The 14,562-nt window shown below is 45.5% G+C and overlaps 1 protein-coding gene across 2 annotated transcripts in view; it reads right to left on the bottom strand.

Moving 5' to 3' along the window:
- Nucleotides 1–13,159, bottom strand: part of trim9 (tripartite motif containing 9) — a 72,987-nt gene extending 59,828 nt beyond the window's left edge. For both annotated transcript variants that reach the window (XM_033027334.1, XM_033027333.1), the window contains exon 1: nucleotides 11,719–13,159. In XM_033027334.1, the coding sequence (XP_032883225.1) occupies nucleotides 11,719–12,489 (771 nt within the window). In that variant the 5' untranslated portion in view covers nucleotides 12,490–13,159. The remainder of the gene's footprint in view (nucleotides 1–11,718) is intronic.
- Nucleotides 13,160–14,562: the final 1,403 nt, after the last annotated feature.

The raw sequence follows: 14,562 nt of genomic DNA, 5'->3' as shown, positions 1-14,562 counted from the left end.
TTCATCCAGGAAAGCCCAGGCTTAAACCGACAAAAACTATTGCATATCTAAGCTTTGTCATAAACTCTTCAGATAAGTTGTGACCCTACCTACAGATAAGAAACAGAATTTTGGAGATGCATGCACAGTCTTACTTAAGAATGAGAAGTCTACTATACGACAGGTTGCGAGGGTCATGCATTATGGAAGCCTGAATCGTGAGAAGGTTCTTGCCCTAAAATTGAATGTGGGACATTTTGATAGATGTATGAGGCTGACAACAGAGTCGATATCCGAATTTCAGTGGGGGATTGAGCACACATGAGGGTACAGGGTTCATTGCACCGAGTAAGCCCGCAATCAGTGAGGGCTGGGGTGTAATGACACCTATACTAGTTGTGGTGGTAGGTGGAATGAGGATGAGTTGAGACATGGCCATAAAATATGGCATCAACTATTTGGAAATGCTAGCAGCATTCCAGGCATTGAGAACATATTGTGGGAATGACCATGATATGCAAATTAGGCTACAACGGGCCAATACAACAGCAGCAGCATATGTTAACCATATGGGAGCTGTAAGTCTCAAACATGTGATGCACTAGCAAAGTCCATTTGGGCACGGTATATAAGATGAAAATATGGGTGTCAGCTGTACATCTGCCATGTAGGTACAAAATTGAAGCAGACACCAGGTCAAGAAGTTCCTCATTCTGCCTTAAGACAAGGCAACAGGAATTATAGTAGTGCCAAATTCGCCTACTCAACCATGGTTTCCATTGTAAAAAGGTCTGCTGAAAGAAGCTCCAAACTTTGCTCAAAGACACAAACAGTGGTTAGTTTAACCTATCACTCATGCACCGCATCCACTGCATGATCGTATTGATTTATTAATTTGCAGGATTTAAAGAGACCCTTCGAGCTTATAGGACTATCCAGCAGGACAGTTGACATGATCAGTGCAGCTTGGCGAGAAGGCACAAGAAAGTAGTATGCTACCTACATAAAACAGGGGAAAAGTTTTGTGAAGAGATACATGTGAGCTAATTTAAAGCAAAAGTAGCAGAGTATTGGGGGTTTGTTTCAGTTTGGTTTTATGAGAAACTACTAAGTTATAGCGCAATTAACACTGCTCGCATTGCCTTATCATCGTATCTAGTGCTTGGAGTGGGGTAACAAACAATTGGCTCTCACCCACTGGTGACAATGTTTATGGAAGGTGTCTTTAATATGAACCCTCTAAAGCCTTGATGCATAGTGTGGAATGTGTAAGCAGTATTATCTTTTTTACGCAAATTGGCACCAGTTGCATCCCTAATGTTGGAGCAGCTACTCATAAGTTAGTCCTGCTTATGACACTTATTTCAGCATGAAGAGCTCAGTCTTTACGCAATCTCCGTCTGGATAACTCGGCCATATCTGACAAGAGGGTAGCATTTTGTGTGAATGAACTTATAAAGCAGAGCAGGCACAGTTGAGTGCAAGTTAGAGCTGGCAGCATACCCACCAGATCAGAGATTGTGGGTCTTTATTATGTGAAAAAGTATAGTGAGGTTACTAAGAACCTACGAGATGATGGAAAAGCTTTCTTCATAGTTATAAAAAAGACTCACAAGAGAGTGTCGGTGCAGACTATTTCATGATGGATAGAGTGTATGCTGTTGAACGTGGGAGTGAATACAGATAATTTCAAGTCACACTCTACCAGAGCTGCTGGCACATCGGCAGCCAATAGAATGGATGTTCCTCTTGATCACATTCTTGCAACAGCAGGATGGTCAGATGAACTCACTTTCGGAAGTTTATAATAAACCACTCAACAGATCTGGACGATTGCAGATAGAAATCTGGACAATGTTACATGAGCTGTTTGTCTGTAACTACAAGGCTAATGGGACTGTGGTCCAGTTAAAGGCGATGTACATTTATGTAAAGTTAGCATCATGTGTTAATAGCCTATGTCTTTTCTACCATTTATGGTTTATCTGTGTAGTGCGTTCACATACAGATTGGGTTACTGCATGAAACCTCAGAGCTTCAAAGGCTTCACGTAGTCTCATCACGAGACTTCAAAATAAAATAGAAAGATTAAACGAGAACTTACCGTTTGAAGCTTGATCTTTATTTTATGAGAAGTAGCAGTGAGAGACTACGTGCCCTCCACTCCAAACCCTGAATCTCATAAATTTTATTTGGTAAGTCAAAGGTTATTAATCTTTCTATAGCTTGATTCTGGTTCAAGTGGACTGTGGTTTCATACAGTGGCTCTGAAGATTGATGCGCATGCGGGCTGGCGGGTTCTTCACGTAGTCTCTCATTCCAACTTCTCATAAAATAAAGATCAAACTTCAAACGGTAAGTTCTTGTTTAATCTTTCTATTATGACATTAAAGACAAATGGATAGATACATTGATATATACACGAAAAGTTTAGAGGGATATGAATGAAAAGTGGGTAAATGGAACTAGCGTACATGCACAACTTGATTGGCATAGACCAGTTAAGTAGACGGGCTTGTTTCCATGTTGTATGACTATATTTCCAACCTCCTTAAACAAAAATAGCCACGCTTTCTCAACATCAACTACATAGCTGAAAACAATAGCACAATCAAATGCTACTTATCCTATGTGTAGGAAAGAACTACAAATGCTGGTTTAAATCGAAGGTAGACACAAAATGCTTGAGTAACTCAGCAGGACAGGCAACATCTCTGGAGAGAAGGAATGGGTGACATTTTGGGTCAAGACCCTTCTTCAGACTGATCACGGTGAGTCTCATTACTTATCCAATATTTACAAACTGGAATCCCTACGACTTAGCAGACAATAATAATGAATTTCCAAAATAGGAAGACATGAAACCAGTTACATTGTTGCAGAATTCTGGCAAATTTCAGGACTCCCCAAGTACATGACAGCAATTTATGCATTATATAATGAGACTCGCCGTGATTCAGTAAAACCCTTTTTCCATCAATGACAGTTGTGAACTATTTTCATTTTCCAGTGTATGACCAATTTTCAAAGTAAAGCAAGCATGACGTACTGTATGGTTCATTCCTTTTTGCATTCAAATGTGAACAACATCAATAACTTACAGTAACATTCAGAAACCATTGTAGGAAAAAGCATTATGTTATCTAGTATGTCTATAGCTACAAGAATCTAGGCTAAATGCTCCTCTTGCTATTGGAATTGGATTATTCTTGTCACATGTACCGAGATACAGTGAAAAGCTTTTGTTTGTGTGCTATCTAATCAAATCAGTTCCACAGCTGGTAGACCTGCTGCCATACAGCACCAGAAACAGGTTCAATCCTGACCTCAGGTGCTGACCGTCTGATGTTTGCACTTACTCCGTGTGGTGGTGTTGATTTCCTCCAGGTACTCTGGTTACCTTCCATATCCCAAGGGCATGCAGGTTTGCAGATGAATTGGCCTATGTATAGTGCCCAGAGTGTTTAGGGAGTGATTGCAAAAATGGGATAAGATAGAACTCATGTGAACAATCCGTGATCAGCAAGGGCCTGTTTCCATGCTGTATCTCTCCCTAAGCACACTATGGATGTGTACAATTAAGCCATACACAAGCTTAAACATTAAATTACAAAGCAAACCCTGTTGAGGGGTTTAACCCTGTTCAATGAAAAGGATCTCCTTTAAGTAAGCAGCTGAAGATTGACTGTTAAAAGCTAAAAGAAACCTGCAAGGTCCTGATTTGGGATGCTCCATGTCAAGGGAAGAAAAAGAAAATACAAAATACCCTCCCAGTGCATTGTTGCGTACATCACTCTGCCTTCTCTCTACTCTACAAACTAAATGCTGAGATGAAATTCTCCATACACCTATGATCCAAAGAATTGAATGGGTGGTGAGGGCATCCTGTTAGTTAATGAAGATAAATGGGGAAAGAACAAGAAGAAACACTGTAATTATTTCCCATGTTCCTTAAGCAGAAGAGTTGTTGTGAGAGATATAAGCAGATTATCACACAAACTGTCTCCATATGGCAATTTAAATTTAAACAACCGCTTTTCCAAATTACAAGCACAATCTAACATAATGCATATTGATGAATTTATGATTAAAAATATAAACACTAAAATGAGATAAAGATACAGGATGAAAACAGACTCTTTGCCTCACCAAGCCTATGCTGACCATCAACTAACCATTTACTCAAATCCAACTTTATTCTCTCCTTCAGTGCCTTTTTTATTCTCTCCATATTATTATCAATTCCTCCCAGATTTAGGGTTATGGGGGAGAATGCAGGAATGGGGTATTGATTGTGGATGATCAGCCATGATCACAGTGAATGGCGGTGCTGGCTCAAATCTTTACGTTTCTAATCTTCCAGTAGATATCCATGTGTTGGGTGTCTACATGTTTTCGTTATCTGGAGTAGGTCATTCGGCCCTTCGAGCTAGCACTGTCATTCACTGTGATCATTGCTGATCATCCACAAGCAGTACCCCGTTCCTGCCTTCTCCCCGTATCCCATGACTCCGCTGTCTTTAAGAGCTCAATCTAACTCTCTCTTGAAAGCATCCAGAAAAGATTGGCCTCCACGGCCTTCTGAGGCAGAGAATTCCACAGATTCACAACTCTGGGTGAAAATGTTTTTCCTTATCTCCGTTCTAATGACCTACCCCTTATTCTTAAACTGTGGCCCCTGGTTCTGGACTCTCCCATCATTGGGAACATGTTTCCTGCCTCTAGTGTGTCCAATCCCTTAATAATGTTATATGTTTCAATTAGATCCCCTCTCATCGTTTTAAATTCCAGTGTATACAAGCCCAGTCGCTCCATTCTCTCAACATATGACAGTCCCGCCTCCCCAGGAATTAACCTTGTGAATCTACGCTGCACTCCCTCATAGCAAGAATGTCCTTCCTTAAATTTGGTGACCAAAACTGCACACAATACACCAGGTGTGGTCTCACCAGGGCCCTGTACAACTGCAGAAGGATCTCTCTTTGCTCCAAAAGGTGAAACAGGGCTTTCTGTCTCTCCCTTCTGGGGAATGCGACTTTTTTGTCGTATCCCCCTTCTCTTCCCCCGTCTGCGCTGAGGCCTAATGGCGGAGCTGGCAGCCTCCAACCTGTGACCGACCTCGAGGATCCGGAGGTAGAGCCAGCCAGGACTCACCAACGCGAGACTGGCCGTCTTCAAGCTGTGGCGACGTCCGGGCAGAGGCACGACTCGGCACTCCCATGGGGGCAGCCCGGTGCGGGGCTGAGACGCTGCCGTGTGGGTGGCCTGGCTACCGGCTGGAAGGCGCTCCGGTGAGGGCGGACCGGCTCCCGGCTAGAAGGCGCTCCCGTGGGGGCAGCCCGGTGCGGGGATACGACGCTGCCGTGTGGGCGGCCCGGTGCGGGGCGGAGACGGTGCTCCGGTGGCTGATGGTGGCGTTCTGGCGGCGGCGACCTGGATCCGGGGCTCGGCCGCGGGCCAGTGGGTGACAACGTCGGGGGCTCGCATGTCACAGGTTGGTGCCTGTTTTCCGGAGCTCCCGTTGCAACAGCTGCGTCCGCTGGACTGGAGGGCGGCAGCTTCGACCACCCCCGGGCCGCGGAGCTTGAACCGCGGGACTGATACCATCGCCCGGTGGGGTATCGCCTCGGCGCAGAGGGAGAAGAGACAGTAACTCTAAGACTTTTGCCTCCATCACAGTGAGGAGGTGTTTGGTGAACTCACTGTGGTGGATGTTAATTTGTGTTTATTGTGTGTTGTTATTATTACATGTATGGCTGCAGGCAACAGCATTTCGTTCAGACCGAAAGGTCTGAATGACAATAAAGGAAATCTAATCTAATCTAAAACTCAACTCTTGTTATGAAGGCCAAAACGCCATTAGCTTTCTTCACTGCCTGCTGTACCCCCAGATCTCGTTGTACTTCCCCTTTTCCCAATTTAACACCATTCAGATAATAATCTGCATTCCTGTTATTTCCACCAAAGTGGATAACCTCACATTTATCCACATTAAACTGCAGCTGCCATGCATCTGCCCACTTACCCAACCTGTCCAAGTCACCCAGCATCTTCATAGCATCCTCCTCACAGTTCACACTGCGACCCAGCTTTGTGTCATCTGCAAATTTGCTAATGTTACTTTTAATCCCTTCATCTAAATTATTAATGTATATTGTAAATAGCTGCAGTCCCAGCACCGAGCCTTGCGGTACCCCACTAGTCACTGCCTGCCATTCTGAAAGGGACCCGTTAATCCCTACTATTTGTTTGCTGTCTGCCAACCAAATTTCTATCCATGTCACTACCCTACCCCCAATGCCATGTGCTCTAATTTTGCCCACTAATCTTCTATGTGGGACCTTATCAAAGGCTTTACTGAAAGTCCATGTACACTACATCCACTGGCTCTTGTTATTTTCCTAGAAGAGCCAGAAGACTAATCTGCAACCATATGCCTTTGCATCACTCAGTGTATTGTCTATGATAATTATCCCTGCAAGTTCAATCTATAAGACAAAGCTGCATCTTCAGAACTGTAACCACACAACAGCTTTCCAGCATATTAATCGACATTCCCACGGTCCATGTGCAACATCTCAAAGCTGTACTTGTACAATCTAAAAGCTGTTTAGATGAGGTGGCCAGACAATTTACTGTCATGGGCAAGTCCCCAGACATCAGGTCAAGCAGATGTCCTGTTATATATCTGTTGCAATGACACTGCTGGAATTTGGTCTTTAATGCTAAACAAATTCTATACATTGTATTCAATCAAGGAAACAGATTAAAAGGCATTATGCCCAAGTTTCTCTGTCACTACATAAGCAAATAGCTATGCTAGCCTGCATTAGAGACAATTAAAATGTTTTGAACGTTTCAGAAAAAAATATATCAATGTTGGCATCGGTATTTGCAATAATACTAAATGTGTTAAAAACAATTATAAGCATCATCTCCACGAATATCAGCCATTTGATCACATTTTAGATAGCATATTTTCAATTATATATTTTACATGTCCACTATAACCAGTTTGTTAAACAACATGAATGACACATTACAGATCGTTCTGGACTTCCAGTAAAATGCTCACAGCTGTTAGACAGAAGGATGCCGTCTTAAAAATCTATTCATGGCAATGGCTGCCAGTAACTGCCTATAGATTTATTTTACACCATGCACAAATGCAGCTGGTCTCGTTATAATTAGCATCATTAATGAAATAGCTGTCGAGCTTTAACAATGCAGTGATGCATTGAAACTGAATATAAACCAAGAGTGAAGCAAAAATACCCCGTATAGAAACCAAAATAAATACTTGTCTGAAATTGGAAATATTTAGCAAACCCTGCTTATGTTTCATGGTCCACATAATAGATATGAAATGAATAGCGATAGAAGACTAATGGAATGAAAGTAACCTCCATAAAGTACCAATAATGAAGACAATGGGTGTCTCGTCTCATTAGCTTACAGCTGATGGCTTTGAACAATATGGGTCGGAGGCTGCAGCGGGGGTTGGGAAAGCAGAGCCACATTTGCTTAGCTGTGCTCCAAACATATGTTGATAACAACAAGGAGAAAATAGAGGCCATCTGCTACATTGAATGATGGAGATGCTAAGAAATTTCTGTTAAAAAAATGGCTATGGCAATTCAATGGAATATTTTTTTCTGAAGGAGAACATAAAAAGTAAACCTCTGAAACCAGCCATTGCCAATCAAGGTCACGGAATACCGATAATAGAGTTTATAGAGCATCTCAACCACAGCAATAAATGTGAAGCTGTTTGTGATTTGCTAATGAGAGTAAAAATAGTTAATACATTTCCTGCAAAGTTACAAATGTTAGATGATCAGCTGTCCAAATAAGCATGCTGTCTTTGTAAAGTGGTAACAACATTCTGAACACAAAATCTCCAATAAATGACTTCCTATTAGATTGATTTAAATTAACTTAAACATACAGTAAAATATGTACTTAAATTTGGCTCTGATGAATTGGATGGGAAATGCTCCTATATTCTTTGAAGTAGTACTTTGGGATTTTGAATATCCATCAGAGCAAAGGGGGACATTGTGTTAATATTTCCACAGTGCTGCACCAGGATTTTGTACTTGTATCTCCAACAAAGGATGGTTCCAAATTCTCCTTTCTCCAGTGGAAGTGTTACCAATGGAACCATGGATGACACCTTTTTCAACAGCAAGATGCTCTCAACATATTCACTCTCCTCATTAATCAGATCGTGGCACCTTTACAATTGGTTTCTATTAAGTAAATTAAAATTGCAGTTTCAGCAAAACATTCCCAAGAACAATATGATTGCACTTGGGAAGGTGCAGTGGAGAATATAGTAGGAAAGATCATATATAATAATAATAATAATAAATTTTATTTACGGGCGCCTTTCAAGAGTCTCAAGGACACCTTACAAAAATTGAGCATGTAGAGGAAAAACATGTAAGGGGAATGAAATAAATAGTAGAGACATGACTAGTACACAAAGTAAAGACAGAATTCAATACAAAACACAGTATGAGGCAATTAATGCAGATGAAAAGGGACGGGGACGTGGGGCTAAGGATAGGCAGAGGTGAAGAGATGGGTCTTGAGGCGGGACTGGAAGATGGGGAGGGACACGGAATTGCGGATCAGTTGGGGGAGGGAGCTCCAGAGCCTGGGAGCTGCCCTGGAGAAGGCTCTGTCCCCAAAACTGCGGAGGTTGGACTTGTGGATGGAGAGGAGACCGGCTGATGTGGATCTGAGGGACCGTGAGGGTTGATAGGGGGAGAGGAGGTCAGTGAGATATGGGAGGGCCAGATGGTGGAGGGCTTTGTAGGTGAGGACCAGGATTTTGTAGGTGATCCGGTGGGAGATGGAAAGCCAGTGAAGTTTTTTGAGGACTGGAGTGATGTGTTGCCGGGATTTGGTGTGGATGATGAGTCGGGCGGCTGCGTTCTGGACCAGTTGGAGTTGGTTGATGTAGGTGGAGCTGATGCCAAGGAGAAGTGAGTTGCAATAGTCCAGTCGGGAGGAGATGAAGGCATGGATGAGTCTTTCAGCAACAGGCGGTGTGAGAGAGGGTCTGAGTTTGGCGATGTTGCGGAGATGAAAGAAGGAGGTTTTAATGGCATGGCGGATGTGAGGCTCAAGGGAGAGGGTGGAATCAAAGATCACGCCAAGGTTGCGGGCCTGGGGAGATGGGGAGACAGTGGTGCCGTCGATGGTGAGAGTGGGGTTATTGATTTTGCTGAGTGTGGCTTTGGAGCCTATGAGGAGGAATTCTGTCTTATCGCTGTTGAGTTTGAGGAAATTATGCTGCATCCAGGTTTTTATAGCTGACAAACAGGAGTTGATATGGGAGAGGGGGGGGGGGTTGTGGGGGGATTTGGTGCCAAGGTAAATCTGGGTGTCATCAGCGTAACAGTGGAAGTCCAGATTGAAGTGGCGGAGTATCTGACCAAGGGGGAGGATGTAGATGATGAAGAGGAGGGGGCAGAGTACGGAGCCTTGGGGAACGCCTTGAGTGACTGCGGCTGTAGCAGAGGTGTGATTGTGGAGAGAGATGAAGTGGGATCTGTTGGAAAGGTAGGAACGGAGCCAGCTGAGTGCAGAGCCTTCAATGCCGAGGTCTTTGAGTCTGGTGAGCAGGATGTTATGGTTCACTGTATCGAAGGCTGCGCTCAGGTCGAGGAGGATGTTGAGGGAACCAGTGTCAGCAGAGGTGAGGAGGTCGTTGAGGACTTTGAGGAGAGCAGTTTCTGTGCTATGGAGGGGGCGAAAGCCAGATTGGAGGGGTTCAAGTAGGTTATACGCAAGGAGGTGGGAGTGAAGTTGCGACGCAACGATACGCTCCAGGGTTTTTGAAAGAAAGGGGAGGTTTGAGATTGGGCGGTAGTTAATGAGAGAGGAGGGATCAAGACCAGGTTTCTTTAAGATTGGTGTAACGGCAGCAGTTTTGAAATATATGTGTGGGTTGTTTGCGGAACAGCGGGGACTGAGGCGTATTTAATAGCCATGTAGAAAGATATGGGACCCAGGTAGAGTAAATGGGCGAGACCTATTTTCTTTCATAACATATGGTCTGTTACCCCATAGTGATCAGGTCAACATCATGGGCTATTAATCTAAAGTTATTGAAAGACTGTTTGGATGGGAGATAAAGCATATTTTTCTATCTAGACGTTGATAGAGTCTGTAATGCAGTGCATAAAAGGGTTGCAGACGCAGAGATGCTCACAGTTTTTGAAGGGTACATGAATGTGTTTTCAAAGAGCTGTACCTGCAGATTACGGACCTAGTACTAGAAACCACCATGAGGCTGGATAGCTTATTTCCACTGGTTCATTAACCTCCACCTGTGTTATTTATTTTCTGTAACTATGATTTTACCACAAGGTTCCAACAATTTTATCCCTGCAATCACATCTCTTTATTTTTCTCATGTTCCCTGCAATCCAGATACACGGAGGATCCTGCAGCATAAAACAGCTGGCACACCTACATCAAATCTTAAGCATTCTATTGAAAGACTGACAACAAAGCTGTCCCCAGAAGACGCTAAAAGGCAGGATATATAACTGGATGCATCAAAAAGAATTCATGCCAACAAGCCATTTGAAATTCATATAAAGTAAAGTAGCTTCTACTGTGATAAGTTTGACTAGCAACTGCATACTGTTAACCTTTGCATGTGGATTTGAAAAATAAATATTTAGAAACAGCAAAATCTTTCTAATTAACCTGCTGCTGCTTGATTCCAAACAGTAAAACAGTCACGTAACAATAAATGCGATATTCCCATTCTGCATTGGAAAAAGACAGCCGACGGGGACAAATTATCTAACGCTCACACTGCACAATCCTAAATATTTTAGATAAGATATACGAATAGGAAGGATTTAGAGGGCTATGCGCCAAATAGGACTAGCTCAGTATTCCATCTTGGTCAACATGCCAGCAAGTTATGTGAATTAAATGTAACTTTGTGTCAGTTTAATTGCTGGTCATAGGGCACAGGACCAGGCTCTTCAGCTCAAGTTGCCAAGGCCGTCTAATATCCCCTATCTAAGCTAGCCCTATCTGCCCACGATTGGCCCATGTCCCTCAAAACCTTTCCTATCTATGTACCGGTCGTAACAAGATCATTTCACTCCAGGGGAAGCATTGAGATGGATTAAACAATTTATCCTTCAAACATTCTTGATAGTAATTTTAAAATATATGTTTTAAAACGTTTCTTCATTTCAGCTTTCAGCTCTAGAATAGTAAACAGCTTATGTGCTGTATAACAAGTAGAACCACACGCAGTGCCTCCATGTTGAATTGTTCACAGTAGATTAGGATATACTGGAGATGGGGGTGAATGGAGATGTATTAGTCCATTCTGAATAGCTACGGTGGCAGGCAAGATGCCTTGCTAACCTACCCTGTGACGATAGAATACTGGAGGTGGGGGGATGGGGGCGGTGCAGTCAATTTTGGACAATTACGAAACCAGGCCAGAGGGTCGACTTGCACAGTTAAAATGCTACTGGAGGGAAGGGTGATTGGAGATGTCTTGGTCAATACTGAACACACCAGTGTGGCAGGTCAGATGTTTAGCTTGTGGTTAGGATACTGGAGGGGAGAGGGAATGGAGGTCAACCCAAAACCTCTGATGCTCACATTGTGAGGTTAGGATACTGGAGGGAGGGGAGGGAGGTCAACGCTGCACAACCACTGCGACAGCCCAGGGACCGTCCAGGCGCTCACCTTGTGCAGCTTCCACATGGCCCCGAGCGCTTTCACCTCGTGGCTGTCGTGCTTGCCCTCCTCCAGACACTGGTAGCAGACGGGCGCCTTGCAGTGGACGCAGTACATGCTGTGGTTCTCCAGCTCGTGGTCGGTGCAGGTGGAGATCTTGCGGGGGCTGAGGCGCCTGCAGATGCGGCCCTGGGCGGGCGGCAGCAGGCGGTGCTTGAGCAGAGGCCCGCGGGGAGGGTGGCAGCGCAGGCGGCATGCCTCGCAGTAGAAGACATCGCACTGCTCGCACATGACAGTGGCCTCCCGGGGTGCCTTCTCGCACAGTTGGCAGCGGAGGGCCACAGCCCGGCCCTGCTGGTAGCGGTCGATGATGCCCTCCAGCACACGGTTGCGGGGGAAGCCGCGAAGCCCCCGCTCGTCCAGGATCAGGCTGCGGTGGCACTGCGGGCATGTGATGCACGAGTTGCGGGCGGCCAGCGGCGGTGGGAAAACCCGCACCCCGTTCGGGGACCTCTGGCACGGCGTGGCGGGCGCGCTGGTGAAGCCGGCGTATGAGCCGTAGCCGCTGTCCGCCTCGCTGTAAAGGCTCATCTTGTCCAGGTCCAGGTAGTCGTAGTCGGCAGCCGAGGCTCGGCTCTGCGGGGACTCGGCCTCGGGCGTCTGCACCAGGATGTTGCGGGCGCAGGCCAGGCACAGGTTGTGCGAGCAGGGCAGGATGATGGGCTCCCGGAATAGAGCCCCGCACACCGGGCATTTCAGCTCTTCCTCCATCTCCTCCATTGGGGGTAGCTGCAAGCCCGGCGGCGGGGCGCGCCGCTCCCTCGGCTCACCAATGTTGCAAGATTCTGCGCCGCAAGCCAGCAACGCACGGCGCTCCCTCGCCTCACTAATGTTGTAACCTTCAGAGATGGACGCCAGCGATGGACGGCGCTCCCTTGGCTCGCCAATGCTGCAATCTTCAGCAATGCACGCGAGCGAAGCACACCGCTGTCTGAAGTCAGCAACGTTGCAACCTTCAGCGCTGCCCCCCAGCGACGCGCAGCGGTCCCTCAACTCAGCAATGCTGCAACCTTCGGCGATGCACGCCAACGATGCACACCGCTGTCTGAAGTCAGCAATGCTCCAAGTTTCTGCGCTGCAAGCCAGCGATGCACGCCGATCCTTCGGTTCGCCAATGTTGCAAGCGTCTGTGATGCACACCAGCGATGCACGGCGCTGCAGGGCGCCGCGCTCCTTCAACTCAGCAATATTGCAATCTTCGCCAATGCACGCCAGCGATGCACGCCTCTCCCTTAATTCAGCAATGTTGCAAGCTTCTGCGCTGCACTCCAGCGATGCACGGCGCTGCCTGAACTCAGCAATGTTGCAAGCTTCTGCGCTGCACCCCAGCGAAGAGAGCGGCACCCTGAACTCAGCAATGTTGCAAGCTTCTGCGCTGCACCCCAGCGAAGAGAGCGGCACCCTGAACTCAGCAATGTTGCAAGCTTATGTGATGCTAGCCTCTCTCTGAACTCGGGAAAATTGCACGTTTCGGCAATACAAGTCTCTCCCTGAACTAGGCAAGCTCTAGGCGGCACACCAGCAATGCAAGTGGCTCCCTGAACGCAGCAGTGTTGCAAGCTCCAGCGCTGCACACCAAAGATATATTTGCAGCACACTAGCGATCGCAAGCTGCTGTAATTCTTTGCTGTAGATCGCGTTAAAGCCATCACCCACCGTCCCGCCCATCACCGCTCCCATTGGCCATCGTGCCCAAGCCAAATCGCAGCCCGTCTTCTGATTGCTGCGTCGGGCTGTCCATCGCCCAAGGACAATAATCGGCTACAAAAGAGAACTGGGAGAATAAGAAGAATAATATGTTACATAAAGAGCCTGCGGTCCAGGAAACCATGGAGAATGTGCAAGAGGTTTCCCACAGCTGTTCGAATCTACGTATTGTTGGACCCCCCCCCCCCCTTTGAGGTCCTTTAGCTTCATAAATAATCGACGTTGCCCGCAGTTTAATAAAATGTGCTAAACTGAATATTCCACATATTCCGATATTTCCATGCCCCTTGCAGAATTTTCATCAAGGGAATGGTAATATTCTGGAAAAAAAACGCGTGCAATGTCGATCATTGCACGACATTGCATCATATTTAGGCAAATGGTTCTGAAGATTGGAGACACGAATCAGCAGCAAAACACAAAGTGCTGAAGGAACTCAGCCGGTCAGGCAGAATCTGGAGGAATGGACAGGCGATGCTTCGAGTCGGGACCCTTCAGACTGATTTTTGTAGAGATTGATAACGTGGGCATCAACGTATCAACTAGGACCGCCATATACAGCTTGATTGTCAACTTTTTAAACCCACACCTCATGTGTCTGCTTTTCAACTAAAAATAAAGACCTTTGGAGTAATTTTAAGTTGTCCGCTAGATTATTAAAAGGGCAAGATATCTGCGTTTCAAGCTGAGATGCCCCGTTTCAAACACTCGCAGCGCAGACGATTTGTTTAATGCCAAAAATAATAATTGAACGACAGATTTGATTTTTTTAAATATAACTTTAAAATACATCGTCTTTAGCAACATGATCACTGAATTATATTGATTATTACAGTATGTATTTATCTAGGTGTTATTGCGTTTATGCGCCGGTTAGGTTGCAGCACGGAAGAATTTCATTGGAGCCACAAGGAACTGCAGATGCTGGAATCTTGAGCAATACACAAAGTGCTGGAGGAACTCAGCGGGTAAATCAGCGTATGCGGAGGGAATGGACAACGAAGTTTCGGGTCAGGACCCTAATGTAAAATTTCATCGTTCAGTGGCCGGTACATATGATAATGGAAAACTTTTGTCTCTGGAGTT

This window comes from Amblyraja radiata, chromosome 9, assembly GCF_010909765.2.
Source record: "Amblyraja radiata isolate CabotCenter1 chromosome 9, sAmbRad1.1.pri, whole genome shotgun sequence".
Classification (NCBI taxonomy): Eukaryota; Metazoa; Chordata; class Chondrichthyes; order Rajiformes; family Rajidae; genus Amblyraja; species Amblyraja radiata.
This window is presented reverse-complemented; position numbering and strand designations above follow the sequence as displayed.